At 35.0% G+C, this 24,625-nt stretch overlaps 2 protein-coding genes across 2 annotated transcripts; one reads left to right on the top strand and one right to left on the bottom strand.

Annotated features, from left to right (window-relative positions):
• Positions 1-19,170: 19,170 nt before the first annotated feature.
• Positions 19,171-21,653, top strand: LOC116114669 (U-box domain-containing protein 19-like). Its single transcript, XM_031400808.1, has one exon. The coding sequence runs from the start codon at positions 19,243-19,245 to the stop codon at positions 21,295-21,297; it is 2,055 nt and encodes a 684-aa protein (XP_031256668.1). The 5' UTR covers positions 19,171-19,242; the 3' UTR covers positions 21,298-21,653.
• Positions 21,602-24,289, bottom strand: LOC116114656 (probable receptor-like serine/threonine-protein kinase At4g34500). The gene is made up of 8 exons (XM_031400798.1): positions 23,635-24,289; positions 23,413-23,514; positions 23,241-23,351; positions 23,044-23,157; positions 22,462-22,680; positions 22,257-22,372; positions 21,911-22,171; positions 21,602-21,829 (listed from the first exon to the last, which is right to left on the bottom strand). The coding sequence occupies exons 1-8, from the start codon at positions 24,287-24,289 to the stop codon at positions 21,602-21,604; spliced, it is 1,806 nt and encodes a 601-aa protein (XP_031256658.1).
• Positions 24,290-24,625: the final 336 nt, after the last annotated feature.

The raw sequence follows: 24,625 nt of genomic DNA, 5'->3' as shown, positions 1-24,625 counted from the left end.
AAAAAAAAAAAAAAAAAAAAAAAAAAACAAAAGAGAAACTCAATTACGATTGTCTATCTACGACAAAAGAAATTAAGAAAGAAACTAAACCAGTATTGATTTCCTAAAATTGATTCTAATCTCAATATTTTAATTATCATGTAGTTTTAAGATATGTCTTTATAACCAGTATTGATTTCCTAAAATTGTCTATCTTCTAGCCATGCGATTTGAGAGCCCTGACACGTGCGATCCGTAATCTGGCCACGCGAACAGAGAGCTCTGACGCATGCGATCTGGCCACGCGATCAGAGAATTCTGACCGATGCGATGTACAATCTTACCACCCAATCAGAGAGCTCTGACGCGTGTAATCTGTGATTTGGCCACGCAATCGGAGAGCTCTGACGCATGCGATCTGGCCACGCGATCGGAGAACTCTTACTTGTGCGATCTGCAATCTGACCACGCGATCGGAGAGCTCTGACGTGTGCGATATGCGATCTAGCCACCCGATCGGAGAGCTCTGACGCGTGCGATCTGTGATCTAGCCACGCAATTGGGGAGCTCTAACACGTGCGATCTGCGATCTGACCACGTGATCGGAAAGCTCTTACGCATGCAATCTGCGATCTAGCTACGCATTCGGAGAGCTCTGACGCATGTGATCTGCGATCTGGCCACAGGATCAAAAGGCTCTTACGCGTACAATATGCGATCTGACCACGTGATCGGAAAGCTCTGACGTGTGCGATCTGCGATCTAGCCGCGCGATCGAAGAACTTTGAGGTGTGCGATCTGCGATCTAGCCAAGCGATTGGAGAGCTCTGACACATGTGATCTGCAATCTGGCCAAGCGATCGGACTGACGCATGCGATTTGCTATCAAAGAGTTATAACATCTGCGATCTGTGATCTGGCCACGTGATCGGAGCGCTCTGACGAGTGCGATTTGCGATCTGGCCATGTGATCGAAGAGCTCTGACCCGTGCGATCTTTGATGTGGCCACGCGATCGAAAAACTTGGATGTAGGTTTGAGACCTGCATGGGCCACCAAACTTTTGATGCTTGATTTGGGGCACTAACGACTTGCACGTGCAAAGTGCTAAGAGAGTCTTAGAAATTACACTCGATGGATCCATGTAATTAGAATACAGTGCTGAGATTATATATATTGCGGAAAACATAAATAATAGACTAAAAAGAGAGGATTTTATAGTGGTTCGGATGCTTAAAGCAACTCCTACATCCACTGTTATTTTATTATTTTCTGACTATTTCTATGATTTTACCCATAAGACATACAAAGATGAAGAAATACTTTGCTTATAGAGAGAAAGAATGAAGCTCAAATCTATGTCTAACTCTCATATGCCCAACCTCCCATTTCCTTGAAGAGAAATGTCTATTTATACACCTTTGAGGTCAATGTAATGAGTGTTTTGTAAGTTACCTTGACACATAGAAAACTCTCATCCGTTCTTCTCTTAAAATAAGATAGGGTTGATATAAGATATCTTTGAGGCGGTATGAACTTAACAGGAAGTACAATTTGTCTTTTAGGCACGTGTTGAGCTGACATCAGCGTGATTTTTTAGGTATAACAATATAGAATATTTGTGAAAGCAACTAATGTTGTAATAAATCATAGAAGAGAATATGAAGAAGTGTGGAACTGCCAAAAAACAAAAGAGAAACTCAATTATGAATGTCAATCTATGACAAAAGAAATTAAGAAAGAAACCAAACAATTTATTAATAAACCAAACCTGTAAATAAACCCAACATAAGTTGAATAAATCAAACAAAAATCTTTATTAATGAAGTCTCAAATAGAAAACTCAAACTTAATTCATTAAGATTAAATCTTCCTAAACTATAATTCATAATTAAACCAGGGAAAAAAAACCATTATAAATAGAAGAAGCCAAAGTAAGCTCATCTCCATACTTGTGCTTCCACATAAGGCTACACCAAATTATATTAATTTACGTGCAAATAAAGATTATTTGACATCACCCCAAATATCTTGGCCAAATAATCTGATTTTCCTCTTCACTTGAATCTTAATCCTTGCTCCCATAGCTTGATCCTTCACAATTTCTTGAATAAAAATAACCTCATCACNACTTTAGCAGTAAGCTTCACATAACAGCAAACTTCAGATCACAATCAGTACACAATAGCAGTAAACTTCCCATAACAGCATAAATCAGATCACAGCACTTAAGCAGAATCAATCAGTCTGTACGTAAAGCAGCACTTTAACCTCATGTTCAATACACCATCAGCAGCACACTGATCACTTCATCATCTCATCACCTCAAAAATAAAACACTACTATAATCTCATGTTCAATACATCACCATCAGCAACCTGATCATCACTTCACCCAACATTCTGAATACTCTGACTACCACTAGATCAGTCAACAGCCATTCAAGAAACCAAAAACAATACCACCAGCAACTTTCAAAAAGAACAGGTACAGACTCAAGAAACCTGATAACTATTGCAAAACAAACAATTTGAATTACTATCACAATCAAACAGATTCGTAGCAAGAGCTGCCCAGGACTCATTCAGGTAAAGTATCAGACACATTTAGCTTGTTCCTCAGCATAGTAAACCTGGTTCCAGATAGAGCTTTGGTCAAAACCTCAGCCTTTTGGATAATCTGAAACAACATATTGCACCAACAAACTCTTGCTTGCAACTAGCTCTCTAAGACAATGCACATCGATTTCTATATGCTTAGTGCGAGCATGAAAAATAGGGTTAGAATATAAGGCGCCCCAGCACTCATATGATCACCCCATATCACAGGAACATGTGGAAGATCAGTACCAAGTTCTTTAAAAAGATGCTGTACCATACAACTTCGGTGGCAGCTTGGCTGAATGCCCTGTATTCAGCTTCATTGGATGACAAAGAGACCACCTTCTGCTTCTTCGAGCTCCATTGTACCAAATTATTACCAAGAAAAACAGCATAGTTAGCCATTCACATGACAAGAGGTGAAGGAGAAACGCAACAAAGAATAAGAGCAGATTGAATAAAAAGAACTAATAGAATAAATAGAGCAGATTGAATAAAAAGAACTAACTTAAAACCTTTCTACGAGCCTTTTGGAAGTTCTATCTCTCACTATCTATAGGGGAGTTTGTTAGGATCTCTTTACTTATCATGTTAAAATGTCTCTCTCTTCCATGCATGGTTAATTGATCTCCTGTATATGGATATATTTTACGAGGATTTGGAAACGAAATCTTCTGGACCCCAACTGGAGAACTAGCTGAGCAAATGAACACATTAAACTTCAACAACACAAACTCTCCCTCACGATCACAACAACTTTCAACCTTCATCTAATCTAGTTTGTGTTCTCTTGTTTCTCTTACTGTTGTAAAGTTTGTGCAGGGAATACTGGCGATTTGTTTGAAAAGAAAAAGGGTCAAGAATTTAGATATGAGAAGTTGGTTTATATACAAAGGGCATTTGTGTCTTTAACGGGTCATGGAAATGTTATGAGGCTTTTTATGCAAGGGTACAGAGGGCATTTGTGTCCTTGTACAAAAATTTATACAAATAACTTTACCCTTTAAAAAAGGTTAATTGTCAATTCACACCTCAAAAAAGGTTATTTAATACAATTTTCATTTTTTTTAATTATTAAGTAAATTAATAATTTATCACATATTTTAATTTCATAGGATAATATCTCTTAATTATTTTAAATAGTTTAATTCTTTAATTTCTACAACACTTTTTTGTTAAAAAATTTCGTAAACTATCTTTTTTGTTTTTATATGTATTTCTTCCTTTATTTTCTAAAATTTCTTCGTTAATGCAATTTTTTCATATCAACACGCTTATACTTTTGTTTAATGGTCATGTAAAAATTTTGATATTAACTTCCCCTATTGCTGATCACCAAAGGATTTTTCATTCTGCTTATTCGGCTATGATTAAGACATACGCCAAAATCCCTAACACTTGCTTTGCAAACTTGAGTTGAAACTGGGGTCCTCGTCAAATTTTTATCATTGGGAAGCAATTAAATATGACTTGTTTTTTACATAAGGGTATAAGGGGCTCAAACCTAGACTTTACAAAACAAACCACATACTTGACCATTTGATTAAGCCCCTATGAGTAAAAATGTTGGTTTTAAAGCATACATTAATTGCAATCTTCATTTATAATTTCCTTCCTGCTTTGAATATGAAACAAAGTATTTCAAAATGATCATATAGAATATTTGTCAAAGAAAATAATGTTTGTAATAAATCACAGCAAAGAATATGGTAAGTATGAAAAGTGCGAAAAAAACAGAAGAGAAACTCAATTACGATTGTCTATCTACGACAAAATAAATTAAGAAAGAAACTAACCAGTATTGATTTCCTAAATTGATCTAATCTCTATATTTTAATTATCTGTATTTTAAGATATGTCTTTATAACCTATATTATCAATCAATGGCAAAAGCTTTAAGTTTGGGGTTGCATAATGACTAAATCGGGAGTTGCGTAACGTATGCAGCATGCTGCAGGGAAAAGCAAACTCGGAGTTGCATAATGACTTAGTCAAGGCCGGTTGATTTTAACGACAAATTTCCATATTTTAGTTAGACGACCTGTGACCCCAAAAGACAAATTTTCTCTGTGTAACTTCGAGGAATAACCAGAAAAGGAACATAAATCCCTTGAACAAACATGTCTATAAATAGATAAATCTCTACCTGGAAGCTACCAAAAGAATCAAACCAAGTTTTCAATATCATAGAGCTATGCTATGGCAACACTCTTTTCGAAGTTCGTTGATGAAATTGATATTACAAGAAGCTTATCGCTCCCGGTAAGTCCAATGGATGTAATAATTTGAAGAAAACCAATTAATGGATATGCATGTTAGGATGACTGCGGGCAACTCTGGATGTTTCGTGCTCAATTCAGAGAAGAATGGCGATGCAGGATGTTGCTCTTTCTGTGGATTGGCTGAATTTGTGAGGCTAAAGATGTTAGAATGGTGATCAGGTTATTTTTATTCAAGAAATGTGAAGGATCAAGCCATGGGAGCAAGGGATAAGATTCAAGTGAAGGGAAATCAGGTTATTTGGCCAAGATATTTGGGGTGATGTCAAATAATCTTTATTTGTACGTAAATTAATATAATTTGGTGTAGCCTTATGTGGAAGGACAAGTTTGAGATGAGTTTACTTTGGCTTCTTCTATTTATAATGTTTTTTTTTGGTAGTTTAATTATGAATTATAGTTTAGGAAGATTTAATCTTAATGAATTAAGTTTGAGTTTTCTATTTGAGACTTCATTAATTAAGATTTTTGTTTGATTTATTCAACTTATGTTGGGTTTATTATTTACACGTTTGGTATATTAATAAATTGTCTGGTTTCTTTCTTAATTTCTTTTGTCATAGATTGACATTCGTAATTGAGTTTCTCTTGTGTTTTTTTTTTTTTTTTTTTTGCAGTTCCACACTTCTTCATATTCTCTTTTATGATTTATTACAACATTATTTGCTTTCACAAATATTCTATATGATCATTTTAAAACACTCTAGCTATTTTTGGAGCATTATTCAAACCCTATCATATCCTACTATCTTATCCAAACAAAATGAAAAATGTATTTGTTTTAATATTTTCAAAATTCAACCCTATTCTATTCAACTTAAAATATTAAAAATTATTTTTCTCAATAAAAATTCTAAAAGCAACAAAAATACCCCTATCTTTCTCAAAAACAGTTTTAAAATTAACAAAAACACTCTCAAATTTCTCAATAAAAGCTTTAAAATTAACAAAAACACCCCCACCATTCTAAATAAAAGTTTTAAAATTAACAAAACCACCCCCACCCACCCAAGCCACTGTCACCCGCTAGTAGCCATCGCTGCTACTGCTACCATCAGATGTCGATGTTGTAACGATGCACGACCGACTGGATCTTGCCAGTCGTGCATCGATCTGTCCGTTTCTAGCTAGATCTACCATGGATAGGATATATATTTTCCTATCCATCGTAGATATATATTTTCCTTGTCCTGGTTTCAACACCTTTTCTTGAATAAGAAAAAACACCAATACTCATTTTCTATAACAACATTCTTCAACTCACAGCATCAAATATATATATATATCAGCACACAGTAGCAGTAAACTTCCCATAACAGCATACTTCAGATCACAACACTTTGTTAGTAAGCTTCACATAACAGCAAACTTCAGATCACAATCAGTACACAATAGCAGTAAACTTCCCATAACAGCATAATTCAGATCACAGCACTTTAGCAGTATCAGTCAGTCTGTACGTAAAGCAGCACTCTAACCTCATGTTCAATACACCATCAGCAGCACACTGATCACTTCATCATCTCATCACCTCAAAAATAAAACACTACTATAATCTCATGTTCAATACATCACCACCAGCAACCTGATCATCACTTCACCCAACATTCTGAGTACTCTGACCACCACTAGATCAGTCAAGAGCCATTCAAGACACAAAAACAATACCACCATCAACTTTCAAAACATCAGCCTTTTGGGTACTCTGAAGCAACATATTGTACAAACTCACTCTTGCTTGCAACTAGCTCTCTAACATAATGCTTATCTATTTCTATATGCTTAGTGGGAGCATGAAAAAACAGGGTTAGAAGATAAAGGCGCCCCAGCACTCATATGATCACACCATATCACACGAACATGTGGAAGATCAGTACCAAGTTCTTTAAAAAGATGCTGTACCCATACAACTTCAGTGGCAGTTTGGCTGAATGCCCTGTATTCAGCTTCAGTGGATGACAGAGAGACTACCTTCTGCTTCTTCGAACTCCATTGTACCAAATTATCAGCAAGAAAAACAGCCTAGTTAGCCATTCACATGACAAGAGGTGAAGGAGAAACGCAACAAAGAATAAATAGAGCAGATTGAATAAAAAGAACTAATTTAAAATCTTTCTACGAGCCTTTTGGAAGTTCTATCTCTCACTATCTATGGGGGAGTTTGCTAGGATCTCTTTACTTATCATGTTAAAATGTCTCTCTCTTCCATGCATGGTTAATTGATCTCCTTTACATGAATATATTTTGCGAGGATTTGGAAACGAAATCTTCTGGACCCCAACTGGAGAACTAGCTGAGCAAATGAACACATTAAACTTCAACAACACAAACTCTCCCTCACGATCACAACAACTTTCAACCTTCATCTAATCTAGTTTGTGTTTTCTTGTTTCTCTTACTGTTGTAAAGTTTGTGAAGGGAATACTGGCGATTTGTTTGAAAAGAAAAGAGTCAAGAATCTGGATATGAGAAGTTGGTTTATATACAAAGGGCATTTGTGTCTTTAATGGGTCATGGAATTGTTACGAGGCTTTTTATAAGGGCATTTGTGTCTTTGTACAAGAATTTATACAGATAACTTTACCCTTTAAAAAAGGTTAATTGTCAATTCACACCTCAAAAAAGGTTATTTAATACAATTTTCATTTTTTTAATTATATTTATCACATATTTTAATTTTATAGGATAATATCTCTTAATTATTTTAAATAGTTAATTCTTTAATTTCTACAATACTTTTTTGTTAAAATTTATTGTAAACTATCTTTTTTGTTTTTACACGTACTTCTTCCTTTATTTTTTAAAATTTCTTTGTTAATGCAATTTTTTCATATCAACACGATTAATAATTTTTTTTTAATGTATATGTAAAAAATTTGTTAACCTCTCAAAAATTTTAATATTAACTTTTTATTTTACAAATGATTTTTTTATTCTGCTTTTGTTTTTGATAATCTAGAAATCCCTAGCACTTGCTTTGCAAACTTAGTTTGAAACTGGAGTCCTCGTCAAATTTTGTTATCATTGGGAAGCAATTAAATATGACTTTTTTTTACCATGCATGTGCACATAAGGGCATAAGGGGACTCAAAACCTAGACTTTACATAAACAAACCACATACTTGACCATTTGATTAAGCCCCTATGAGTAAAAATGTTGTTTTTAAAGCATACATTAATTGCAATCTTCATTTATAATTTCCTTCCTTGCTTTGAATATAGCAAACAAAGTATTTCAAAATGATCATATAGAATATTTGTGAAAGCAAATATTGTTGTAATAAATCACAGAAAAGAATATGACAAAGTGTGAAACTGCCAAAAAACAAAAGAGAAACTCAAATACGATTGTCTATCAACGACAAAAGAAATTAAGAAAGAAACTAAACCAGTATTGATTTCCTAAAATTGATTCTAATCTCTATATTTTAATTATCATGTAGTTTTAAGATATGTCTTTATAACCTATTATTATCAACCAGTGGCAAAAATGCTTTAAGTTTGGGTTTGCATAATGACTAAAACTCGAAGTTGCTTAACGTATGCAGCATGCTGCATGGAAATTGCAAAGTAGCTAGCTTGCTTACAACTAAAGTGACTTAGTCAAGGCCGCGTCGGTTTTAACGCAAAATTCTCATTAGATTTATTAGACGACCTGTGACCCCAAAAGACTAAATTTTCTCTTGTAACTTCGAGGAATAACCAGTGAAATTAACATAAAATCCCCTGAAACATGTCTATAAATAGATAAATCTCTACACTGGAAGCTACCAAAAGAATCAAACTAAGTTTTCAATATCATAGAGCTATAGCTATGGCAACACTCTTTTCGAAGTTCGTTGATGAAATTGATATTACAAGAAGCTTATGGCTCCCGGCAAGTCCAATGGGATTAATACATTTTGAAATTGATATTTGTGAAAGCAAATGATGTTGTAATAAATCACATAAAAAATATGACAAAGTGTGGAACTACAAAAAAACAGAAGAGAAACTCAATTACGATTGTCTATTTATGACAAAAGAAATTAAGAAAGAAACTAAACAATTTATTGATAAATCAAACCTGTAAATAATAAACCCAATATAACTTGAATAAATCAAACAAAATTCTTAATTAATGGAGTCTCAAATAGAAAACTCAAACTTAATTCATTAAGATTAGATCTTCCTAAACTATAATTCATAATTAAACTACCAAAAAAAACCATTATAAATAGAAGAAGCCAAAGTAAACTCACTCAAACTTGTCCTTCCACATAAGGCTACACCAAATTATATTAATTTACGTACAAATCAAGATTATTTGACATCACCCCAAATATCTTGGCCAAATAATCTGATTTTCCTCTTCACTTGAATCTTAATCCTTGCTCCCATAGCTTGATCCTTCACAATTTCTTGAATAAAAATAACCTCATCACCAATTCTAACATCTTTATGCCTCACAAATTCAAGCCAATCCACAGAAAGAGCACATCCTGCATCGCCATTCTTCTGAATTGAGCAACTAAACATCCAGACTTGCCCGCAGTCATCCTGAACATGCATATCCATTAATTGGTTTTCTTCAAAATATATTAATCCCATTGGACTTGTCAGGAGCCATAAGCTTCTTGTCATATCAATTTCATCAACGAACTTCGAAAAGAGTGTTGCCATAGCTATAGCTCTATGATATTGATAACTTGGTTTGATTCTTTTGGTAGCTTCCAGTGTAGAGATATATCTATTTATAGACATGTTGTTTCAAGGGATTTCATGTTAATTTGGGAAAGTTCACTGGTGATTCCACGAAGTTATAAGAGAAAATTTAGTCTTTGTGGGTTTCTGTGTTCATCGACAAGTCGTCTAATAATATGAGAATTTTGGCGTTAAAAACCATACGGCTTTGACTAAGTCACTTTATTAATAAGCAAGGCAGCTACTTCGTATTTCCGTGCAGCATACGTTAAGCAACTCTTAGTTTTTGTCATTATGCAAACCCAAACTTAGGGCTTTTTTGCCATTGGTTGATAATAATAGGTTATAAAGACATGTCAAGAAATTAAATAGATTTCGACTACATGTTAATTAAAATATAGAGATTAAAATCAATTTTAGGGTATCAAATATAAACGGATTACGTAGAGTATGTAATGTAATATGTTTTAGTTAACCACCACAGAATGGCCCAAGAGTCAATTAGGACTCTTGGATGTATTATTCAAGAGATCCCGAGTTTGATCTATCTGAATTGTTAATAGAGATGACTACTGAGAGAATTTACCCCGCTCTCAACTTCAGGGCCCCGAGAGATTAGTTGAAGTGCGCCCAAACTAACCCAAATACCCTCGGCCAACAAAAAAAAAAAAAAAAAAAAAATTGTATGAGGAGAGCACACCAAAAACATAGTAATAGATTTCTATACGTTAAAAATAAGAGTTACACATCACACAAAAGATACCATATTTATAGATATCTATAAATGATGAAGAAATCTATTAATAACTAATGTTAGCAATTACCAAACTTTAAAAACACTCAACTTCGTCACCCAACCCATGATGTTTAATTTAAAGCACTCTTAAATTATGATGCACTTACATCATAATATCTTTTTCAAAGTTATAAATTCTAATTGAATAAAGGTAGGAGCGTAGAAATTCTAATTTTTTTCTTTCACTTTCAAGAGGTATGTTACACTTTTTCATTCTTGTATTAATTAAAATTATATACCACACTCATACTTTAACTTGCAAGCCTTATACTTTCTAAGAAAATAGACAAAAGGCTAAATCGTAAATAGTAATCAAATTACATTACTGACAAGTTCAGGCTAAATGCAAAAGATTGTCTAAGTGGTGTTGTTTGTTCTGAGCCTGTGCGCTCTTGTCGGACGCCTGTGCTCTTTACATATATTAACTGATGTTTCTCTTAAATCCCCCGAGTTTATGATGTCTAGCCCAAATACCTTTTGCAGCTTGTCGAGATCTATTTTTTCTCCCCTTTTTAGTCATTAAATTAAACTATGAAGTAATTAATTAATGATTGCAATTAGTCATTAAATATATGTTGTAATTCATAGAAATATGTTAACTCATGTGATATATATATATTGTTCCAAAATAATCGAAATTAATAGTTGGAAGATATGGTGTTTAATAAAAAATAAAAATTTTAATAAGGAATAATTTTCACATAACTTTGGGTTGATAAGAGTGTTTACTAAAGTTGTTTCTAATTTAAAATACTAATAATAAGAGAATACAAAAAGCTCATTATCTGATAACTGGAGAATAAATGTAAAATGGATTTTGTTAATGATTTATTATTAACAAAAATATTTTAATAAATGATAATAACAAAAGTTTCAAAATAATTAATTAACCCATATAATCCTTTCCAAAACCTAAATATAAAATATTTTACTAGCTCTTGCTCTCTGCTTGCATGCATATGAATGAATCTTTTTGAATTTTTATTTTGGAATTTTTTATTTTTGGTATCCAGGGTTTGTTCAGACTAGTTTGTGCGTACCTCAACTAGTCTTGTGAGACCTTGAAGTTAACGATCAATTAAGTCTCCAGTGGCTACGCTTTATCAATAGTCATAGGAATTCGAACTCGGGACCTCTTGAGTAATACACCCAAGAGTCTCAAGCAAACTGCCAAGCTACTTGAAGGTAGTTTCTTATTGAATTTTTCTCTCGCATAGTTGTTATAAACTTAATGAAGATGAACATGTGCATATATTATAGAATATATAGTTGGAGGAAATTTTATTGTAAAGGTAAGTTGTATGATAAAGAAAAGGGTAGATTGATTTCGAATACTTGCATATTTGGTGTAAGTTTAACTTAAATGATTATGAGTATTTTCTGTTATGCCAAAAATACACACTAATGTCAGCATCACCAATCAGAGCTTAACAAGCACTTAAAGACAAAGTGGTATTAGTTGTCAAAATTCAAACCACCTTAAAGTGATATTATATAACACTTGTCCTGCTTTTATCAAAATAAAATATCAGGATGAATGAGAGCTATCTATGTGTCAAGGTAGCTTGCAAAAACACTCATTACGTTGAGTTCAAAGGTGTATAAATTAGCAACTCTCTTCATGAAATGAGGAGGCTAGGCATATGAGAGCTAGACATACGTTTGAGTTTCATTGTTTTTCTCTATAAAAAAGCATTATTCAATTTTTGTATGCCTTATGGGCGACATGAGAAAAATAGTTAGAGAATAATAAAATAACAGTGGACGTAGGATTCATTTTAAGTATCCGAACCACTATAAAAATCTCTCTTATCGACCTTTTATTTATGTTTGTACAAACATATGTCACCACGACCCTCAATCAATTGTTCACTTATACTATCTAAGACCCTCTTAACACTTTGCACGTGTAGTCATTGATGTCAAAAATCACGCATCAATAGTTTGACACTAGAAGAAGAGCTTGATTTGCATCAGCTCTTCATGTTTTTCCAGCAAGTCTCAACTTCTTCAGCAAATTTCAGCTTCTTTTTCTAGAATCACGTTATCAGATGTGAAAATCTGAGTAGGATAAAGTGATTTGAATCTAGAGAAGCCGCAACACAAGAATTGTAGCCCTTCGAGTTAACTTTCTGATGGTCCAAGAATCATCCAAATCCGAGGTCTACAACTCAAGTTATCAATATTGAAGTCTGTTCTAGCTCAAAGCTCTTAGATCACGTGACCAGATTGCACGCTAAGATCTCTCATATCTAAAAGAGCTATTGAGCTCCAAAGCTCTCTAGCTCCCAAGCTATCAAGCTCCCGAGCTCTCAAAGCGCTTAGATCAAGTGTTCAAGATTGATAAGAGCTTGAAAATACACATTTTAGTTAGTGGTTTTGGGGGGATTAATTGTGGGAAATTAGGCTTAATTTGGTAAAGTTGCTTAATATTTTCATAATTGCCTTTTACAGGATCACGAGTGTTTTTGAGTGTTTTTCAGGTTACTAGTGCTTAAATGTTATGCTTGAATGAATAATCATGTTTGCAACAGAATGAGTGACGAGTGGAAACAAATGGATCAAGAATCGGAGTTGAATTGAAGAAGTTATGGAAGTTGAAGTAAAGAAGATTCTAGATTACATTTCAGCTTGCGTATGCCTCGGTATTTTGATAATATCTTGAGCTTTAGAACTCTGATTATGACAATTCTTAGATCGCTGTAAATCTGATTCAAAGGGCTACATTTCATATGTTTACAACTTTTCCAAATTCTATCGTTATCGAGTTCAAAAATCAACATCTTTGAAGAACAGTGGAATGATGCGGGAAAAGGGCAGCAGCTACTGTGCCGCGGCACACTTTTTCCAGTAGCTACTATGCCGCAGCACAGTTCCATGGCACAGTCACAGAAGTCACTAGTTTGTTGCCTGTTTTTAGCAAGGAGAATAGGGTTAAGGATTCCAAATCAAATAGAATTAAGGAAAAACAAACCCTAACCCTTGTGGGATATAAATAGAAGTTTTTTAGCATTATTTAGGGGATTTTTGGGGGAGAAGAAGGAGGAAAAATCTGCAGAGAAGAGAAGTAACAGAAATTCTGGAGCTTTGATTCACAATATAGAGAAGTTTTCCTTATAATATTCTTAAAAACTAATGATGAATGTTTTAATAAAGATGATTGTTTCTTTCATGTTTATTATGAACTAATTTTATTCTCTAGGGCTAAGATGTAGCCCAATCTCTTAATTATGTATTGATCTTTGATAGTTAATTTGTATTGAGAATTCTTCCTAAGTTTTACTATTATTCCTAATGTTTTTTATTCTTAAGGGCCCAAGAATTGAATGAACTAATGGACTAAGTCGAGATCGAGAGATGATACTTAGTTGGTCTATGGTAGTAAAACCATAGGTTGAGCGAACGCTAGAGATAGGTTACCGCGACTTGTGAGGTTTTGGTAAACTTCATAGAGCATAATGATTCCCAATTGCTTAAATCTGATTAGAGATAATTCGGGTTAGTAATAAGGGGTTAATTTGATAATTGTTCGAGAGAAAATTATTGAAAATTTAGGGAGTTTGACCTGTAGGAAGAGCTTAATAAAATTAGCATAAGAGATCGATATATATGAATAAGAGTTGGTGTGAAGTCTATGCCCTAGGTCTTGTCATCTTGTTTTTACCCAAAGGTTTATTTTAATTGTTCTCTTTTCAGTTTTCTTTTTAAATTTAACTGTTTATTTAATTTAGGTTTTCCTTGATAAAATTTGGATTGATCAAATAGTAATAGGATAGTTTAATTGGTAATTAATAATAGTAATTCCCTTGGGTTCGATAATCGTATTTTATACACTTTATTACTTGCACGATTTTGTACACTTGCGAAAATCAACAACAAAGATCGTTTAGATCACGCATTCAAGATCATTGAGATCATGCATTCAAGATCACTCAAATCATGCTTCTGAGCGTCCAGATCACGCTTCTAAGCACATAAATAGTCCTTCCAAGCACCTAGCTAGATCGTGCTTCCAAGCACCCAAATTGTGCTTCCGAGCGCTCAAATCGCTAACCTTGTGTTCTCAATCAAGCTCTGCACTTTTTGATCGAACTCCCTGTGTTCTCAGATTAAGTTCCGCGCTTTCTGATTGAACCCTTTGTGTTCTCAGATCAAGCTCTATGTTTTCTGATTGAACTCCTTGTGTTCTCAGATCAAGCTCCATACTTTCTAATTGAACTCCTTATGTTCTTAAATCAAGCTTCATACTTTCTGATCGAACTTCTTGTGTTCTTAGATCAAGCTTCACTCTTTTTGATTGAACTCTCTATATTCTCAGATCAAGCTCTACGCTTTCTAATCAAACTTCTTGTGTTCTCAAATCAAGCTTCGCACTTTCTAATCAAACTCTTTGTGTTCTCAGATCAAGCTCTATGCTTTCTGATCGAACTCCTTGTATTCTCAGATCAAGATTCACGCTTTCTGATTGAACTCCTTGAGCTCCTTATGTTCTCTTATCGAGCTCCTTAAGCTCTTAGATCGCACGCTCCAAATCAAACTCCTCACCTTGAGATCGCGCATTTCAGTTTGTTCAGATCGCACGCCTCAAACTCTCAGATCGAGCCCTTATCAGATCATATCCTAGCTCTAAATCGCAATCAACTCTCAGCTCTAAGATTGCGAACAACCTCAGATCATGTTCTCAACTCTTAGATCGCGATCAGTTCTCAGTTTTTAAATCACGATCAGTTGTCAATGTTAGAAAAAACGTATAGAAAACTTAAAACAGCCCTGAAACATGGTAAAACTGTGGATTTTGACCCTGAAAATGACCCCGACTAGTTCCCCAATTGCTACAACGTAGAGCTCGAAACAAGCTTTCCATGGATATCTTACAAGCTCCAAAACTCCTCCTGAATCAAAAGTAATGGTTTTTTTAAGTTAACATGTTTGTTTAAGACCTCTGAACTGCGCATTTTGGCTTTGCTCAACTCTCTACAAGAATTCATCTACTAGACATTTTATGTCAGTTATCAGATCGTGATCAACTTCAAATCACTCCAAGCTCTCAGATTGCAATCATAGCTCTTAGTACCTGATCGCGCTAGGCATAATTCAAGCTCGAAGACATGAGTTTTTGAAGTGCAATTACGCACTCCAAAAACTAGGAGGGTTCAGTTATGCCAAAAATACACACTGATGTCAGCACCACCAATCAGAGCTTAACAAGCACTTAAAAGCAAAGTAGTATTAGCTGTCAAAACCGCCTCAAAGAGATATTACATTCATGAAATAAGGAGGTTTAGCATATGAGAGCTAGGCATACGTTTGAGTTTTATTATTTCTCTCTGTAAAAAAGCATTACTCCATTTTTGTATGCCTTATAAGCGATATCAGAAAAATAGTCAGAGAATAATAAAATAACAATGGACGTAGGATTCGCTTTAAGCATCTGAACCATTATAAAAATCTTTTTTGTCAATCTTTTATTTATGTTTGTACAAACATATGTCACCGTAACCCTTAATCAATTGTTCGCGTATAATTTATAAGACCCTCTTAGCATTTTGCATGTGCAAAGTTGTTGGTGTCAAAAACTCACACATCAACATTTTCTATAGACTTATGCAAGTTATACAGGTTATTTATCAAGTTTAGAGACCTTGTCTAGTGTAATGTTTCACTTGTATTTAACGTGCGGGCTGAATGGTGGCAAAGTAATAGGTAGAAATATTCAGAATTCAACTAATTGTTATTCAAATGGATTCAATTTTATGTACGAGAGAAAGACGATTGAATAGACAAACTAATTGCACTCCTTGACGGATTTCAAGGTGATTTTTCATATTAACACCATTACAAAACAATTTTCTGATCAGGTTTTGTATGTAATAGATTTAGTAACCTCTCCATGATTATCGAAAAACCATTAAGTAGAGGTTTTTATACTTTTGCATGAGGGAAATATAAGTAAGTAAAATCAATATTTTGAAATATACAACAACTAAAATAGACTAGATGATCATGGCAACGAAGGTAATTCCACTCAGCTAAATCCAAAGCCAAAGTGGACGACTTAATGCTTTTTTTTTTTTTTTCCTTTATAATCTGAATAGGAGGTGGGTCAAGGGAGAAAGAAGAAAATAGAAAATAGAGATAATTAAATTAAATAATTATAAGGTCAAAAATACCGTTCTTAAGAATGGAAATATCAATAAAATATTTTTATCGGTTAAATTTAANATATATATATATATATATATATATATATAGGATTATTATTAACCACTTGCTTCTCAGTCCATGCATGCGTTATTATGATATTATACCTTCTTATGTCGGGGAAAAATAGGGCTCACGAGAGCCCTATCAGCCTTAGTGGTTAAAGCTTAGGTAAGTCTAACAGTTATTCAGACGTAGCCATATCACATGCTGACATAAACGGTATACTCTTATCAGTACAGTAGGTGTGCGTCAGACTGGTGAAAGGCTAGTGACGATCCACGTGTCCAATCTCTGCAAACGTCGAGAAAATCACTTGAGCAAGTGAACAACGGGACGTAAGGAAGGATTTACACGATAATCTGACCCACTCCCTGATTTAGTAATCATTACCTCAATTCATCCCACTATAAATAGAGGGTTCCTCTCCCGTTTGCAGGATTAGCTAATTTCTCTCTAGAATAGCATATATATTATCTCTCTCTCTCTTGTAATCTCTTGTAAATCAACTTGCTGAACGCGATCTAATCTCATATATTAATATGATTCCAGTGGACGTAGGATTCGTTTTCTTATGTATTTGAACCACTTTAAACACTGTTCTTCTTCTTTTATTCAGTTCAATACCCCTGTACACGTGTGTCTTTTGAGTCAGCTCAGTATTTTTTATGTGCGTTTAGTTGGTGTTAAAATCCAGTATCAATATATCTAAAAAATTAACCTTTTTAATATATATATTTGAAAAGAAATTAATCTGCATACTAATATTAATTAATTAGCCTTGTAATATTGTTGAGGGTTTATGGGAGCTTGGAAGTTTGTTAAGGGCTATAATAAAATATTAATTAATTTCAATTGAGGAGGTTCTGGTTATTATATATTATATATTATATATATAATAAATTTGTTGGTGCGTGTAAGTCAATCAATAATGAGCAGAGTTTTGCTAGCAGAGTTATAGCTGGCATTTGATATGACTGATGCAGGAGATTCATGGAATATGGGCATTTGATATAATGTTTGTTTTGGGTGCCCAACTTGTTTATTGGAGTTTCTGTTTTGTTTTCGCAAATTCAATTCAACTTTGAGTTCCACAGTTACAAAGTGCTTCCTTTTTTATGTCAATGTCAAATCTACCATCGATAATACACGTCAAAAAACTCAATTAAATGAAAGAAAGAATCTTAGGCCTATGTAATATGAGCTAAACTTTTTATTATAAAAAGTTTATTCATAAAAATAAGGGTTTAATAGGTTTTTTATCTCAATTTTATTTAATAAATTATAATTTTTTATACATTTTATTATTAATTCTCTCTCCTATTAAGTTTCTCTTCTATATATTAAGTCTAATTTAAAAAATGGATTAGATTTGAATACAAATTTTGTTATTTATATTTAGAAATTAATGAAGATACTCTTTATTTATGTGAAATATGACATTTAAAACAAAGGATACTATTAAATATGCTTTTAACATATAGTAATTAAAAATGGCATGTGAGTGCAACCTTTTTTATATACATTGGATCACATGAATCAGACTGATAATATGATGCAGCTTTACTTTAAGCATTTACTATATAAGATAACCCATCCGATTTATTTAATTAAATTGGCTTTAATGAGTTTGGATTGCTTTAACACAAGGGCAAGTTTACCAAACTTATTAATTCAACGGATACGTACGTTCGTTAATCCTTATCTTCATGCACGGCCCAATTGAATTAAATATAAATCCCACAATTGACTTGTCAACAACGCATAATTCAAACAAAAACGTCCCAAACCCATGCACGCCTCTTCATTCAATTTCTTTCTATCTTCAATATTTTGGACAAATACATATATCTCTATCATTATAGAAGATATGATTTCTCCCACCACACAAATTGAGTCATTAACCCATCTTAACACGTCTATTGACACTCCAATTTGATGTGGTAAATATTGATATCCTCCTCTAACACTAAACATAACTATCGATGAACATCATAATACAATTTACGGATCATTTATTTAATATAGGTGCCCTGGCTCATTTTTTGCTGACCAATATAATGACAAAGATGTTGTTAATTAGAAACATATTTATACTCTTATTTCACCAATTAAAAAAGAAAAGAGAGAGAGAAAAAGATATCTATACTCTTTAAAAGACAATCTAATACAATGTTAATTTTCCTAAATGAAAATGTATCGGAGGTGGACGATGATGACCATTCCAGTATTCTTCTTCTATCAATGTCGAAGTTTGACTCTCATCAATGATTCGCCCACTTGCAAAGACGTGTATAATAATGAATTTGATAATAATTCCCTTTAATAAATTCCACGTAATATCAGTCGGTATTTGTCGGCTACCCATTTTCACGTACCTTCAATACCACGTACCTCTCCCATACTTCCCGGACGCGTGTCCCTTCCTCATTGAATGATATACTATTCGGAAGTACTTAGGAAGCCGCCTCTCCCCCCATCTCTCGATGCCTCCACGTGTCAGATAACTCAAACCCTGCGTTAGATTCTAAAGCACCCAATAACAGCGATTACAGTTCAGACACGTGTCCCGTCAGTTCACTACTTATATATATGGAACTAACTTAACGGCCCTTCATCAAACAATCCAAATCAAGAAACACAAAAACTCAAAATCAAACTTTTTCCCTTTTGTTTTCTCTTCTCTTTTATTTGTCTTTTGTTAGATGATCCATCAAGTTAATGTGTCGGGTCGCCGGGTTCTGACATTTCCGGCGGTTCATCCGTGTGAGTCCATCTCTCCATCCACGCTTCTCAACTCACTCATTGAGCTTGCTCAAAGTATATGTGCTTACAAGTCTCATTTTTTTTCTTCCAATAAGAGAAACGCTCATGAAACCATTCGCCAAGTCCAGAATGTTTTGATTTTACTAGAAGACATCCGGGTCGGATTATCAGACGTTCCGGATTCGTTTGTTCTCGGCTTGTCCGAGCTCCATTTAGCCTTCCAGAAGATTCACTTCTTGCTGGAAGATTGTACCTGCGAAGATGCGCGACTTTGGATGCTTATGAAGTCAGATAGGGTGGCCAACCAGTTCCGGGTCTTGATTCGGGCCATTAGTACGGGTCTGGATGTCTTGCCCCACGAGACAGTTGGTGTATCAAGTGAAGTGAAGGAGTTAGTTGAGCTAGCAATGAGGCAGGCGCGTAAAGCAAGATTTGAAGTTGACCCAGATGATAAACGGGTCATCAATGATGTCTTCCGGATCTTGGGTCGGTTTAAGGATGGGGTTGACCCCGATAGGAATGAAAAACAGCAGGTTTTGTATTATCTTGGAATAAAAAATTGGAGTGAATGCAATAAAGAAATCAAATTCTTGGATACAGAAATTGGGACGGAGTACTTGAATGAAGAGAAAAGAAGAGAATTGTCACTCTTAAGCAGTTTAATGGGGTTGTTGAGCTACTGTAGATGTGTAATGTTTGATCTCGTTGACACTAAAGCTAATCAACAAGTTAACCAATGGAGTACGAAGATGCTTAATGGGGTGAGCCCGGATGATTTTAGGTGTCCAATTTCGCTAGAGATCATGAAAGATCCAGTCACGCTGTCCTCAGGACACACTTACGATCGTGCTTCAATCTTGAAATGGTTTAGAGCTGGCAATTCTACTTGTCCCAAGACTGGTGAGAGGCTCAAAAATAAAGAGTTAGTGTCTAATTTGGCTTTAAAGAGGATAATTCAAGATTGGTCTGTTGAAAATGGAGTATGTATCGGTGAAGAGTCGAGTCACAAGAATCTTGATATTACGAGAACGGTTCTTGCTGGGAGTATGGCTGCTGAAGGAGCTGTGAAATTGTTGGCTAATTTTCTTGCTGGCAGGCTTGTAGATGGAACTAGTGAAGAGAAGAATAAAGCTGCTTACGAGATCCGGCTTCTCACTAAAACAAGCATTTTTAGTAGGTCTTGTTTGGTGGAAGTTGGTTGCATTCCAAGTCTATTGAATCTTTTGTCATCAAAAGATTCATCTACTCAAGAGAATGCTATTGCGGCTTTGTTGAATCTGTCGAAACACCAGAAAAGCAAGAGTATAATAGTGGGAAATGGAGGATTGGAATTGATTATAGATGTCTTGAAGAAGGGACTGAAAGTTGAGGCTAGGAATCATGCGGCTGCTACACTGTTTTACATTGCGTCTATAGAAGAGTACAGGAAATTGATTGGTGAAATTCCTGAGGCTATACCGGCTTTAGTGGAGATGGTTAGGGATGGAACTAATCGTGGCAAGAAGAATGCATTAGTGGCAATATTTGGGCTGCTAATGCATCCTGGCAATCACTGGAAGGTGCTTGCAGCCGGGACAGTTCCTTTGCTGGTTGATCTTTTGAGTTCTTCTAATAGACAAGAAATTGTAACGAATTCTCTAGCGGTTTTAGCAACTATAGCGGAGAAGGTTGAAGGGACATTAGCAATTATACGCCATGGAGCGTTGAATGTGATAGTGAGGATTTTGGACGACTCCACTTCACGGGCAGGGAAGGAGTACTGTGTGTCTTTATTGCTGGCTTTGTGCATCAATGGTGGTGCATATGTGGTTGCTCTTTTGGCGAAGAGCCCTTCTCTTATGGGATCGTTGTATTCCCTACTCAGCGAAGGCACATCGCGGGCTAGCAAGAAGGCCAGTGCTCTCATCAGAGTCCTTCATGAATTTTATGAAAGAAGCTCCTCTGGCGCATTGGCTCCCGTTCTTCCTCAAGAACGTTCTGTTCACGTTTGGTAACCCAAATTTTTAAGGGTGCCCATTCATCATTCATATCTTTGTGGCATCTGTCCACCGGTCCATGTAAACACAAACAATGTTTGCCTTTTCCTTGTTTGATTGTGTTATTAGCTCGCTTTTTTGAAGAGCTAATAGTCAAATCAGCTTCTTTTTTTTTTTTTATGAAGCTTTGTGTACAAAAACACTGTTGTATGTGATTATTTTTTCCTGATTCATGATAATAAGATTGTAATACAGTACTGCTGTAAACATCATCTGCTGTAGATTTCAAAATAAAGAACAATGCTTATTCTTTGTTGTATCTTCAATTTCTATCCATGAATGGTTTGCGAGAGATTTTACTTGTGTTTGAGACATCATGTGCTTTTTCTAGTCTTAATACCACTTGTTCCATGGACGGCCTTTGCTGCTTGAGACCTGTGCATGACAAAGCTAATTCGAGTACGAGGTTAAAGGCTTCGACTGAGTACTCTCCATTAAGTTTCGGATCAGCAAATTCTGATATGTTACCACCTCTCATATGGAATTTTGCCTGAAAAGTAAGCCCATTACGAAGTGTGGGAGCCAAAGTTGGAGATTTAGTGTTAGAGATATGGAAAAAGTTATTACTCACCATTTTATTTAGAGGCATTGGTCTATTGATGTTCAGATTGATGACCCTCTGCCCTGAAATAAGTTGCAAGAGTACCATACCGAAACTGTAAACATCTCCCGAAGCACTTACATGGTGGTTTCTTCTATACTCTGGATCAACATAACCGAATGTTCCTCGCACTTCTGAGCTCACATAGGATTGGCCAATGTCCATAACTTTGGATAACCCAAAATCCGCGAGTTTTGCGTGAAAGTCAGCATCAATAAGAATGTTTGTTGGCTACACATTTGACGGTAGAAATCAAACAAAGAGTGGTTGTTGAAATTAAGGGTAAAAAAGAACATACCTCCAGGACAAAGTTTACCTTGATATCTCTGTGAACTATGCGACCTTCTGGATAAGTGTGGAGAAACCCTAGGCCTCTAGCACTATCAATTGCAACCTCAAGTCTTTGAATCCATGAAAGGGTTCTATCTTTACCTGTTGTTCATCAGCTCTGTCGGTTTTCCAAACAAGGGAAATGCTAAATAACAATAAAAATAGCAACAGAAATGGAAATAAAAACATACCATATAACCACTCTGAGAGATTCCCATTATGGCACAGCTCATACACTAGGAAACATTCATCTTTGTCCTCACAAAACCCGAGCAAAGCTACAAGATTTGGATGTCGGACGTCGGATAAACTTCTAACTTCCCTGACAAATGTCTCTACATATCCATCTTTGATGATGTGCTTAACCGCAACATGTCGACCATTTGAGAGTATGCCTTTATACACCTTTCCTGGTGGTAGCAGCACATTATCAAAATCCAACTTTCCAATGAATTACAGGAAGAAAAAGGAATAAGAAATGAAGACAGTTTCCTAATTCATGCTGCTCTTATTTTTTGTTACACCTTCAGGTTTGTATGTGTATCTGCAATACAATAGAAAGCTCAATTCCTTGCCTGTGGGAAAGTCTTGTAGAAAATTGTTGGGATGTCAAGTGGGTTCTCTTTTAAACCCAATTATCATGTGCTTTTGTTTGTTTGCCTGATGTTTGAATACTCAAAAACTAATTGATAATCTTTGCTACCATCGTGACTAGTAAATTCATCCTTTACAAACTGAATCCTATATACTAAATTGTTGATATAGGTTCTCACCAGCTACTCCTTGGCCAATGAAGTTTGATGCACTGAGACTGTTTGTTGCTGAATAAATTTCCTTAACCGGTATCTTGAGACAGCCAGTTTCCTCAGTGAGTGATTCATCTGACGCTATCAGGTAAAACAATAAGGTAAGTAATTCCGTATGTGATTTACTTATTCAAATTAGGTTAATATAAATGATTATGAATTACCATCAATTCCTGGTAAAATACTTTGCTCGGTCCTTTTTCTATATATGATCCATTTTGCAATTACTACTATTACTGCAATTCCCACTGAACCCCCAATTATAATCCAAAGACCTGCCAAGGTTATTCAAATCAAAGTAAAATGAAAGCCAAAAAAAAAAAAAAAAACAAAAACAAAAGCAAATCATAATTCGGACATGGTGGCCATGACTACTGCTAATGGGATTACCTATGTTTGCCTTGATGTTGCTACTATCTGTTTCCCCTTCTTTAAAACCTAAGAGTAAAAGAAGAGATTAGGCAAATATCAAGATACATATGAGAATGATGGTGCAACGATGAGTAAACTAAAATAATATTCAATTGCATTCTTAATCATCATTTCAAACATATTTACCAGTCGCAAAAGGCTGCTCTGCAAGGCAATCGAAAACTGCTTGTACCCATTTTTTATCATCTATCCGACTTCCTATTAATGTCATCAAAACTGCAAATCTGCACACATTGGCTTCAGCCTTTGCGGAGTCTATTTCTTCATCAGATGATCCACCAATCTCTTCCCACCTTCTCAAACATGCAGTACAAGCCTGATCTAATCTGCGGACTGAGCTCAAATTCTTGCACCCTTCATCTAAATTTTTCATTCTGTTTCCGAGCTTATTAAAAATATCTGTAACAATGTAGTCAGAACAGCCACCTGCTCCACTAGTTAGTTTCTGAATACCACAGCCTGAAACATCCTTGTCAGATGTCTCCATTAAATTTAAGCAGTTTTTTTGCTCTGTAGAATTCAGGAATATATCTCCAGTTAGGTTGAGCCTCCTGCCCATTGCATATAAGTAGTCATCAAATGCTTCTCTACAACAATTATTGTTGATAAAACCACCCCAATTGCCTGATTCACAATTTGAGATGTCTGTTGGAAATAATTGGATATCAAGGATGCAGCTATTGTGGGAAGTTTGTGACGTCGACAAATTTAGGATGGTTAGGAAGATGAAGACATAAATTATGCAGGTTGGTAGTGCTTGATACTTTGCTTGTTTAGACATGATGAAATGAAGAATGTGCTTAGCTATACAGCACCCCTGAATTTTTTTTGACATAGAGTGTGCATAAGATATTTGAAAGCGTTTCAACGGGATGACCTAGTCTTTAATCCTTATTTCTCAATAAGAAATTATATCTGGAGATGAATTCTTGCAAATGGTTCTATAATATTTTAGCCTACAAGGGAAATGGAGATTTCGTTATGGAGAATGAATATTTGCAGATACACCCGCGGTAGAGACAAGATGTCAATTCTGAAAATACTGACACATAAGATTTATCAGAAAGCGAGAGAGAGAGAGAGCCATTTTGGAACTATTTTAACTCTAGAGGTATGG

Source organism: Pistacia vera, unplaced genomic scaffold (assembly GCF_008641045.1).
Source record: "Pistacia vera cultivar Batoury unplaced genomic scaffold, PisVer_v2 Contig718, whole genome shotgun sequence".
Taxonomy (NCBI): domain Eukaryota; kingdom Viridiplantae; phylum Streptophyta; class Magnoliopsida; order Sapindales; family Anacardiaceae; genus Pistacia; species Pistacia vera.
The sequence above is the reverse complement of the archived record's forward strand: the minus strand, read 5'-3'. Positions and strand labels throughout refer to the sequence as shown.